The following is an 11,685-nucleotide window of genomic DNA, read 5'->3' on the forward strand; positions in this document are numbered from 1 at the left end:
ACGCATGAATTATGTATATTTAGTTATTGAAAGTTATTTCGGTAACATTTCACCACCGAATGGTTATTCACAATGTTGGGACCTATAGTTGTTATGTTCTATGTTATTTGGCATCTGGTAGAGAGTTGACTCATGGGTAATCACATCACATCTTCTTATCTTTATACAACAACATCATTTTTACTTCTTGTATACTTTTGTACTTGCTAAAATATGTATGCCGTTTTATCCTTTATGGAGACAATTTTATTTTCCCGCTTTTTTATATTTAACTTTTTTTGTTGACATCCTTGATTGCGGTTAAAAATGGGCTTAAATAGTATCGGCTTTACTTATTTTTGAAGGCCGTACGGTGACCCATATTTGTTAATTTCTGTGTCATTTGGTCTCTTGTGAATAGTTGTCTCATTGGCAATCATCCCACAGCTAATTTTGTATTATTAGAAATTCAAGTGATTAACTTAACTTGATATGCTGTCCGAAATAGTTTCGGAAAGGCAGTAATTGCTGTTTCTATCTAACTTTTTTACAGTTATTCCCCTTGAGTAAATTTTGACAATACTTTTTGAGACCTCTTGATTATTAATGAATGCTATCACCATTGTAACGATTTGTATTGTTGAATTGATCAACTAAATAACAATGAAATTTAGACGGATTTATCCTCTGATAAAATAAAATGTGATGCATAACAATACAAAATAAAGTCTGGAATTTATGCTTGGGGGACAATTGGTGCTCGTCGGAATAACATGCTACAACTTTTCGATAAACGGTACAGTCGAAACGTACATATATTTTGTCTTTAAACATAACATCACACTTCCATTAAGTTTATCTAGCATATTAAGGTGGTATTGGTGTCTTTTCCCATCTTCGATTGTAAAAAACAGAGAATCTAAAGTCCAGATTTTCAATAAAGAAAGCAAAATTTGATGCAGGAATGCAACTAATATGAATTTGCATTTATAAAAACAGATTTATAAGGTTATAACTTATAAATATTTATATCTTTACAAGTGTTGGTTATTTCTGCTTGATTTTTGATATTTTCAAATTGGTATTTCAAGGGGAGGTAACTCTGAAATAGTGCATTTTCTAAAGGAATCTACATGGGATTTTGCTATTTTGCATTTAAGATGGAAAAAAACGTACGGTGAACCTGTCTTTTCTTTTGAAATTCTAAAAGTATTATCTTTAAGCTATCTTCTTGTATTTTAGTTACCATTCTATCATTTAGTTTAGCTTCTAATCACAAAATGATGTTTTTTCTGTATAATCCATACAAAATGCGTCATTTTGTCACACCCGGCAGCTTGAGAAAATGCGCGTTGATCATTTTTATTATGTTTTGAACAGACATAAATGTTTACTACGTTATGGCAAAGTATGAACAAATTCTATCTTTTTTAATTTAGACTCCCATATACCACCTTAACCTTATATCATTACATAAGAAGGATTTATATTAGTTGCAGCAAATAAATTTGGAGTACGATTTTTCCAAGACCCATCTAATTAAATAGGAAATGATTGGTTTTATCAACATTATGTGGAAGTGTAGTTTGAAGGGTCGAAAAGTAAAAAAAATCAACCGACTTTTAAGGACTATATTGAAAAGCGCGTAATCTATCTTACAATAAAAAAAAATATATTCATAAAAGGAATATTAATTGCATTATTTTTAAATGCTTCTTTACAGAAGTTGATGATACGATTTTTGATTGTAAGGAAACCAATTAAGGGCATAACCAACAGTTTATTTCTGACGGTGAGATTTTGTTCCCTTTAAGATATCTAGGCTATTTTTAGATGCTTAAACTTTTTGAGTAAAATGAGGCCGAAATTTCAGATATTTGCTCAAAATTCGGATTTGTAGACGTATGTTTCCTCCCGATAAAAATGCATTACTTTTTTTTCTTTAAAAGATAAGCACAAGCTGTTTTTTGTTAAATTATTTATAAGTTCTCTTCTATATAAGTATCCTATAAATTTATAAAATATTTTGTTTAGAAATAACTAAAATTTATCATATGTTCCTGAATGTAGACAATTAAAGGCAACAGTAGTATATCGCTGTTCAAAACTCATAAATCCATGGACAAAAAACAAATTCGGGGTAACAAACTAAAACTGTCAAAAACGTCATTGTTTGCTTAATATTTATCAAATCTAAAAAAAAAAATGCATCATTGACTTTTTCATGAAATTTGTGGTACAAATAATCCTCATACGTAATCAAACCGAGTGTCATTTTAAAACAGAGGGGCCGGTTCATGCACTCTTTTAAAAGTTAAATCAGTTTTAATGATAAAAATCAGTCGAAAAATTCATCTTTTCCCGATATGTCATTTTGATGTCGCGAAATTAACATTTTATGTTAGCAACGTCATTACCTCCCTGTAACTGTAACTTATGCCCTTAAAAGCGCTGAGTGATAAACTGTAGAAAACTAACTAGAAGCCTATATTAAACGATTATTGACGTTAATTTTACGTTTAGGATAACAATTTATAGTTGGAACCTTCAAATAGTAGAGAACGTAAAGACCAACTTATTCGGGCAGGGTTAGAAAGAAAATGCAAGAAAAAGTTCATATGCTAACAAAATAGTTACTATGTTAGGCTATATCTAAGTCAAAAAGTAAGATATTTTAGTAAAATAGATATCAACTGAAATCTTAAGACTTGTGGCGAGTGGCCTTATTGGCAATCATTCCACATCTTATTTTTATAGTTTGTCGGCTCAATATTTTCGAAGATAGTGCTGTATGTATAGATAAGAAATGTAAACGTCGTAATAAACTTTTACGTGTTGTAAAGAGATAATGTCATTGAACCGCGTAGTTTTAGCTTGTTTTATATTTGGATTTTGCATTCATGTGTACCGTAAGTCACTTAATATTAGTACAATATAATGAATTTCCATATCGACTTTTATTTCACTCATACAAGGTCAAAATACAAATATTATTAATAAGAATAAAACTGGTTGCAAATGTATTTCAAACCAAACGCAATATCACGCAGTACCATATTTCAACACATACTGTTGATTAAGGTTGCTAAAAAAATTTAAAAAGCTTTAAGTGCACTGTGACTAGAACAGACATATTCAATGAGGAATGTCTACACAGCGTAGCCGTCGGCGGAAGTAGGTCTGGTAATAGCTCGACTGCGTCCGAAAAAGAAAACTTCCGTCATAGCTTTTTCAACATGTGTTTTTTCCACCTTGCCATTGAAAACAAGCTGTTGTTTCTGTATGTTAATGAATATATTTTTTTTATTAAAGTTGTGATTGTCCGAGTATCATTTCGTCCTCCAAGTTATAAGGTCCTTATACTTTGAACACGCAGTATACCAACAGGAGAGAGAGGGAGTATATGCCCATCTTTTTATAACTTTTGAATATGCTATTTATTCGTTCGTTTTCAAAATTCATTTTATACAAAGGTTGCTGTAATATATCTTCATAACTCAACAGTAACACATAAAAGAAGAAACTATTTTGTATACAAACGTTCTAGTTTCAGTATGATAACATGCTGAAATTCATATAGAGGATCTTCTTTTACAATGTTTAGTTACAAGGTTTAAGGAAATTGACAATGAAAAAAATGCACTATTTGCTGTTATCCTATCAATATTTCAGTATGTGGGCAGACTTGTCTGTCATGTACCGGAGTAGAAAATCGATCCGATTGCCAACACGTAACAACTTGTACAAATGATGAGGTATGCATAATATTGTCAAGTTGCTAAATGAATAATAGCAGTACCATCCCGAATATTAAAGTAGTTTATATTATCAAAATCAGATGTTATGAATGTATGTGTATTTGAGTGAGAAACTGCGTTATTCATAATTGAGCCGAAATAAATACTTTTTGAAAAAATATGTTGAGTTATACGGATGCATTGTACCTTGTTTGGCCATAGAAGTAGTGTTTATTTATTTACCTTTATTTCAAGAGAATCCTATTTCTATAGTTGACTTTCAACTGGATATCGAAACAAACACAAAGAGATGTGGTATTATTTCAAATGGGAAAACTATCAACAAGGGGTCAAATGAAGTGGATGTAAGCAATTATAATTTAACCACAATAAAGCCTTTAACAATGAGAAAATCTCTACCACATAGTCTGCGATTGTACGTTTTCTATTATTTCAGGTATGTTTTGTCCAGAAGCACACCACCGAATCTGGTTCCGTTTTGTATGATTTAGGATGTGCCTATGACCAGGTATTTACAAAATACAAAATGTATATAAAATTCATTCTCGGATTAATATTTTACACTGCAAGCTTTATTCACAGTTCATGCAAGGAGATTATATTAATTGTTCACATACTTAAGGATTTACTTACTAGGTGAAATTAAGAAAATCGTAATAAGCTAAATATATATTGATAGGTTATCAAGCTCCTTTTTTAGTTATTTGATTTAAAAAAAAAAGAGCGAGAAAAGGTTGATTCTGACTTATACCTTATATTTGCATTGGTATACTTTGGGTCTCAAATCGAAAGAAATGAAATCAACAATCTGCGTAAAATTAGTACATGACCTTTTATAAGCTATTGAAATATATATGAAAAGAAAAATGGGTGTTATGGGGGAAAATATGTTACCCTGTATTGAAATTGAGTCGGAACATCTGATTCAAATTACTAAACCTCATCTAAGTACATCCTTATGGCGAAGTATGCGTGATTGTGTGATATTTCGGATTTTGATGAAATTGTACACACTAGCTATCTAATTTCTTATACGAAGCATTTATACTTACACAGATACAGGCAATTATGATAAAATTGTGAAATGCATACATAAATGTATTGAATGAACCGAAAAAGCATGGACAAAATATGAGTAGTTTAAAATCTACAAATATTTTTTTTCGATATTCAGATGCAGTTTAACCATTTCTAAATTCATACAAAATTTCTTCAAAAACGAAAATATCGTCCAATTACTTAAATCTTGCTTTAATACATTTGGACTATTTCAATACATGGTTGCATTTTTTAACATAATTTGTTTTTAGTTTTGCAGACACAGCGTTGGAGGGATATTTGGACGTCGAAGTGAAGGACATCACGTGTCATGTGAATCATGTTGTAACAACACAAGGACTTGCAATATTGATTTGAAATGTGAAAGCGATCATCATGTAATAGGTAAAGCACTTGACATTATTAATTACTATATAGATGTAGCTTGAGAAATTTGTAAATTTTGTCTGTTTTTTTTTTTGGATTGGAAGCTGAGGAGGATCACCCAAGAGAGGATGAAAAATAGACATTTTGTAATACATACAAAATGTAGGATATTGTGTTTTGGCCCGTAATCGGCGCAGGACGTTTTCGCTTTTTCATAGGACATTTGCGCTTTTATTTTTAGACACCTGCGCTTCAAATCATAGGACATTTGCTCTTTTTAAAAACGGACATTTGCGCTTTTTAAAAGCGGACATTTGCGCTTTTATCATAGGACATTTGCGCTTATGCAATATTTGGTTTTTATTACTATCCTATTTTATTTGGGCTTGAGACTGGCAGGTTTGACCTGACAGAGTTAAACGTTTAAAAATCATTGCATGGCAAATTTCATAGCACATTGATATATGTTTAAAAGTCTATATACAGCTAAAACTAGTAAAAGAAAACATTCTGTTTTCGCTTGGTATCTGAAGCCCAAGTACTGAAAAAATAAGCTCTTGTTATCTGTTGTTACTGGTATTTCGCCTATATTTAAAAAAATAATCATGTTTCTCAATTCTGGGTTACACGTTCATCAATATGACAAATGTTCATGTACTTCACCGACTGTTGTTTAAAGATATGAAAGAATGAGTGAGTAAAACTGTTCATTGAAGAGAGCATGGAATTCTGCACCATTTGTCTTAACCCTTTAACCCCCAATCCCGCCTGTAGGCGTGATGGCGACAACCATTCTTTGGTGGCCCGTATGACCCTCCATACTTTTTTTGAACTGCCCCAGCTGAACTGTCATGATAGCAGGGACTTCAACCAAGCAGTTCATGGTCCATCAACTCTTCTCAGATGTCTGTTCATGAAAATATGGCACTTTGAAAGCCGTTTAAGAGTTCAAAATCGGAAAAACATGAAAAGTAGCCAAAATCAGGTGGGGGTGGGCATCTTTTGATGGCCACTACGTAACTGGAAGTGACTGTTGGTAAAAACTATTATCATATATGCATGCATAGGTGGTATAGGAACACAACGAGGTATAATATGGCCAATAGGAATCTAGTCTGTAAAATCTAGGTCACCGTTTTGTCAAAAATCCATAAAAACGGACATTTAGGCAGACCTGACTTGACAATAATAATTCCCAAGCAAGACACTGAAGTCCAATATACTCCCAGCTAGCATGAATGGACTACTGTAACTATAGGGTAATACTTGAATGACAAAAAAAGTCGTGTCAGTGTTCACCTCTCAAGGTTGTTTTGAAATCGGAAAATAGACGGAAAATTACCATTTTTCACTGGGGGTGGGTTCAAACCCACGAGAAAATTACCATTTTTCACTGGGGGTGGGTTCAAACCCACGAGAAAATATTCCACCTCCCACCCCACCTCCCACCCATGCCATCCGCCCCCAAATCCCAATAAGTAGTTTAATAGATGAGCATCAGTTACAGCATCAGGAGTTTGCTCATTTGCATATAATTTGCATATGTTTGCAAATTTTTGAAAATGCCTGATTTTCCAAAAATGTCTTGGGGGCGAATGAGTTAATAATAACAAATTTAAGTTATTCATCTACGTACTATTACTTCTCATTAAAATTACAGGTGGACGCTTATAGGTAAAAAACGCAAATGTCTGGTCAATTTAATACAGGTGAATCAAAATTTAAAGCGCAAATGCCCATAGTATTTGAAGCGCAAATGTCCTATTGTTTTACAGGTAAAAAGGCGCAAACGTCCTGTGCACAGAATAATCACACGGCTTTAATGTAATCAACATTTCATGTACTATATAAAAAAAGGAATAATTACAATTACTAAATGCAAATACCAATTTTGATATTCATATTAAAAGCGAATTGTAGTAACTTGGTTTCAATGACATTACAAATATAGAAAGCCCAATTGATATTACACCGACAACACAGAAAGGTATGATATGCAGGTAGTTCAAGCACCGAAAATTTAGGTTTGCTACACACGAATCTGTGTAAAAACTAGGAGTGGTAAACATATGATATCATCTGATAGATATGAGTTATCAGGACAGGTTTACCTATTACCTCTGGTTGATAAAAGAAAGAAGGAAATACAAAGATATTTTTACGGGGGAAACACATCGTAAATTATCTTGGAACTTGGTTAATAGTTTGACCATGGACATATTATATTGTCAGTGTAATACTTCGGATCAATGGGTTGACTTACTCTTGGTGAAGTTCATTTGTTAGTACTTTCATTTGACTTATTTTGGTGACGATCTTTTTAGTAATTTTGTAATCAAATAATCTATATAATACATATTTTATAGCATACATGTATTTGAAAGGTATACGAAGACTTTTTAACAACTCAATTTTGATTGCGTATGTACATGTTTTGGTTTAAACAGGATCCACCTTGCCACGGGAATGTTCTGATATACAAGGACAACATCCTGATGGTGTTTATACGATATACCCTGATGGAATATCACCAGTTTCTGTTTTTTGTGATATGCATACCGAAAATGGAAAATGGACGGTACATTTCTATTTATCTTTTTATCCAAACGAAGAAATTAAAATCAAATCAAAATTAAATCCAAAATAAAATCTCTGTATGCCCTTCACGAAAAAACTAACCAGCATTAAAAAAAGGACAGACAATGAAATAAAATTTAAATAAACCACACAAATATAGCAATAAAATAAAATGCAAAGATTGACGACTCAATACAAATAAAGCTACATAGATTTAAAAAATCAATTCAAATTAGTTGTCATTTTTAAAAATTTCATTCTGTAGTAGCCTAATTTTTATATGTAAAATATGCACCGATTGTGTCTTTCTTACTTAACCAATACAATTACAGAAATTTATATTCTTGGTTTATTTTAAAGAAGATCCGATTTAAAAATATAACCTTTTTATCAAACAAAAACATATCAGCAAAACTTAATACGTTAATCTGCCATCGCGATAGATGTCATAGATTTAAAATTTCCGATTCAAACTTATTGCTAAAAATTAAACTTTCTATATCGCCTGAAAATTTTGATATTTTCCTTGTTTTCTATATGTTAAGTACTTTTGTAAACTACTGATATGTATTTTGACATTCTTTCTGACTGATGAGTTTAGATTAGTGATTTCTTGTGATAAACTGAAAATTAAAATATGTTCCATCACTTTTCTCCGGATACAATCGATCAATATAAATGATATCAACCAATTTGAAACATCGGATTTAAAGGGGTACCTATCTTTTCTTTAATAAAGTAGACTGACCAGACTGTTTATGTTTATTACCGTCAACATAAATAACCTTTTTATTGTGTTAGGTTATCCAAAGACGTTTAAACGGATCGGTGAACTTTGAACAGAATTGGAAAACGTACAAAGAGGGCTTCGGTTATCCGAACGGTGAATATTGGTTAGGTAGGTTCTCGTTTTATTTCTTTCATTTGTAAGACTTAGTCAGATACATGTATATTGTACCTGTGGTAGTTTTCATAACTAAGTCTTTTATACAGAGTATAGGCGCGTTTTAGAGTGGGTCAAATAAAGGTAACAGTAGTATACCGCTATTCGAAAGTCATAAATCGATTGAGACAAAAAAAAAATCCGGGTTGCAACACACAGACATGAACTATAAGATAACAACTGCCATTTTCCTGACTTGGTACTGGACATTTTAAGAAAATAATGGTGGGTTGAACCTGGTTTTGTGGCTAGCTAAACCTCGCACTTTTATGGGAATGTAAAATATAACACTAAAATGACACCATTGCATGACAGGAATACCGTACAAATAAATGCAAGAACATTAAGAATTCGAACCGAATCGATCAAAACGAACGCGTTTCGTCAGTAAAAGTCTGATAAGTCTCTTTTTTTTCAGTCGACCAGCCTTGCAATCACACATATTTCTTCTGCAATTAATTAGAGTATCCTCGAAATTTGATATACTAGATATGGATTGTCAGATATTGAGGTCTACAAAATATGTAACGTAACCACTAACTGAATAGTTGTCTCAATGGCTATCATACCACATCTTCTTTATACGTCATGTTGACGACGGAATGCACATCATGTTTGACCCTGCCTAACTGTTGCAGATTGATTGATTTTATTTAACGTAGCAACACATATGGATTATTTCGCGGTGATGTTTTCTTTCTTAATAACAACACTATTCATCAATGTGCAATTATATTCAACCCATTATGTGTTTTTATATCATATATCACTTACTTTTTTGTCATGCAGGCAATAATATAATCCATGAAATAACCGTCCATAACCGACATGAGTTAAGGATTGACATGAGCGACTTTGACGGTCTCACTAAATACGCTAAATATTCTGTATTCAGTGTTGGGGATGAGAAAAGCGAATACGAGTTAACGGTACTGGGATACAGTGGCAATGCAGGTATATATATTTTCATCTTAGAATTACAATGTACTTAAGAAGATTTCTAAAATAAAGAATGATGTATTGATTCAAGATGTAAAATCATTACGTGTTCACAAAAATTGCAAAAACAACGTCACATTGAAGCTTTCAACATGGGGCATTAAAAACCTTGTCGTCAGCATTTCACAAAGCTAAACAGGGATTGAACTTACTAAGTCAATATAAGGTTCACTGCAGAACTATGTATGTTTGATAATTTGAAAACTTCATGTTTAATCATTAAATTGAATTATTCAAAATTCCGCTTTGCTTAGCAGTAGTGAAGATGGACATCATTTCTGAGAGTTGCAATTCGGAGTTATCTCAATCGGCAATTATCGGGTGAATCCGCTACTCTCCTTCGGAAGGTACGGAATTGGCCGAATTGTGACGAATGGGAGTAATCTGTGCAATATATCATTTCAAACCAGATCTACCTATTCATTTCGTGCCACTGTCATACAAGTGTGAGGTTTAGCTAGCTATATTACCAGGTTTAGTTCACCATGTTCTACATAAGAAAATGCCCGTACCAAGTCGGGAATATGACAGTTGTTGTCCATTCGTTTGATGCGTTGGAACTTTTGATTTTGCCCTTTGATTAGGGACTTTCCTTTTTGAATTTTCCTCGGAGTTTAGTATTTTGTTTATTTTACTTTTTCATACCACATCCACATATGTTTATGATAATCATTGATTTAATAAGCTCCATTTTAGGAGACTCGTTTTCATATCACGATCGTAAGCTGTTTTCCACAATTGATCGGGACAAGGATAACAGTACCTGTGCTCAATTGTATCATGGTGGTTGGTGGTACGGGAGTTGTCATCAATCAAACCTGAATGGACGTTATCTTTCGGGAACCAGTCCATATGGCGAAGGGATAAATTGGCAAACATGGCATGGCTACCATTACTCTCTTAAATCAGTGAAAATGATGATCAGAACACTACATTAAAGATTTACATTACCATTTATCTTTTTAATATATTTTTCATTGCATAGTTATTTGTCAATTACGGTCCTCAAGAGGTCAATTGATTTGTATTGGATCGTTTGGTTGCTGTGTCATTGATGTATGCCCAACGTCACCTTATATTCATGAAACAAAATCACATGATATCGATGATAATAAATTAAAATCAGACGTTGTATCATTTTCCAATGAATACAAATAAGTCATAAAAGATATAAGTAATAATTCCAAAATGTAATGCGTAAATCAATACGTCACTTTATATTTTGTCGATTGTATACATATGATACATAATAAGTGTGAACTTTATAATCAATTATATGAAACTTTGCATATTAGAAAGAAACAAAAATATTGTAAAAAGCTCAAATCCTATATCACATCTTAAGTCAAGGATGTACGCCTGGCGTGTAGTAGGGTGGAGGATTTGCAGTTGCTCCAAAATCGATGAGATGTGATTGCTCAGTCGATGGTGCAGTTGGTTGCGCATGCGTCTGATAATGTGCCCTTGTAAATTGAGGGACGAAATGTAAGGGTTGAGGCAATCCGTTAGAAGCAGTTGGTTGTTTAGGAAGTTTTGTTGCATCATACTCCTGCAAAATCCGGAAATATTCACCATCTGGACTTTGTAGCACAACAAGTCCTGGTTCAATCTCATGGGCATAGCATGGAACTAACGGTATTTGTTGTCGTGCTGGAGTTATTGTCGTCCCCGGTGTATCTTCGTCACATTTACAACACCTCCATAGGTATACCAACAGTACAATAATCATAACGAAACCAATTAACACGACTAACATATTCTGGTTATTGTAGTCCTCCCATCTGAAAAAGGACATTAGTTTGTAAATATTTGCATGGTTACTTTTCCGACAATCTAGCATTCTTTTAGTTATTCTGCATAGTGAAATTGTTTTATATGAAGCAAACCAATGATAATCGGGGGGGGGGGGTATGAATATATAAAAATAAGGAGATGGGGTATGAATGAGACAACTATCCACCAAAGTTCAAATGAAGTGGACATAAACAATGATATGCACCCGTA

At 32.9% G+C, this 11,685-nt stretch overlaps 1 protein-coding gene across 3 annotated transcripts in view; it reads left to right on the plus strand.

Moving 5' to 3' along the window:
• The window catches only part of LOC143052449 (microfibril-associated glycoprotein 4-like), a 44,859-nt gene extending 34,223 nt beyond the window's left edge, over nt 1–10,636 (plus strand). The window contains exons 1-8 of one of the 3 annotated variants that reach the window (XM_076225488.1): nt 2,750–2,888; nt 3,652–3,734; nt 4,174–4,245; nt 5,048–5,180; nt 7,610–7,740; nt 8,541–8,637; nt 9,472–9,636; nt 10,378–10,636. In XM_076225488.1, the coding sequence (XP_076081603.1) occupies nt 2,828–2,888; nt 3,652–3,734; nt 4,174–4,245; nt 5,048–5,180; nt 7,610–7,740; nt 8,541–8,637; nt 9,472–9,636; nt 10,378–10,619 (984 nt within the window). In that variant the 5' untranslated portion in view covers nt 2,750–2,827 and the 3' untranslated portion in view covers nt 10,620–10,636. Of the gene's footprint in view, nt 1–2,749; nt 2,889–3,651; nt 3,735–4,173; nt 4,246–5,047; nt 5,181–7,609; nt 7,741–8,540; nt 8,638–9,471; nt 9,637–10,377 lie in introns of those variants that run through there. The other 2 variants (XM_076225489.1, XM_076225486.1) reach the window with 2 other exon arrangements.
• The last annotated feature ends 1,049 nt before the right edge of the window (nt 10,637–11,685 follow it).

Source organism: Mytilus galloprovincialis, chromosome 11 (assembly GCF_965363235.1).
Source record: "Mytilus galloprovincialis chromosome 11, xbMytGall1.hap1.1, whole genome shotgun sequence".
In the NCBI taxonomy this organism is placed as follows: domain Eukaryota; kingdom Metazoa; phylum Mollusca; class Bivalvia; order Mytilida; family Mytilidae; genus Mytilus; species Mytilus galloprovincialis.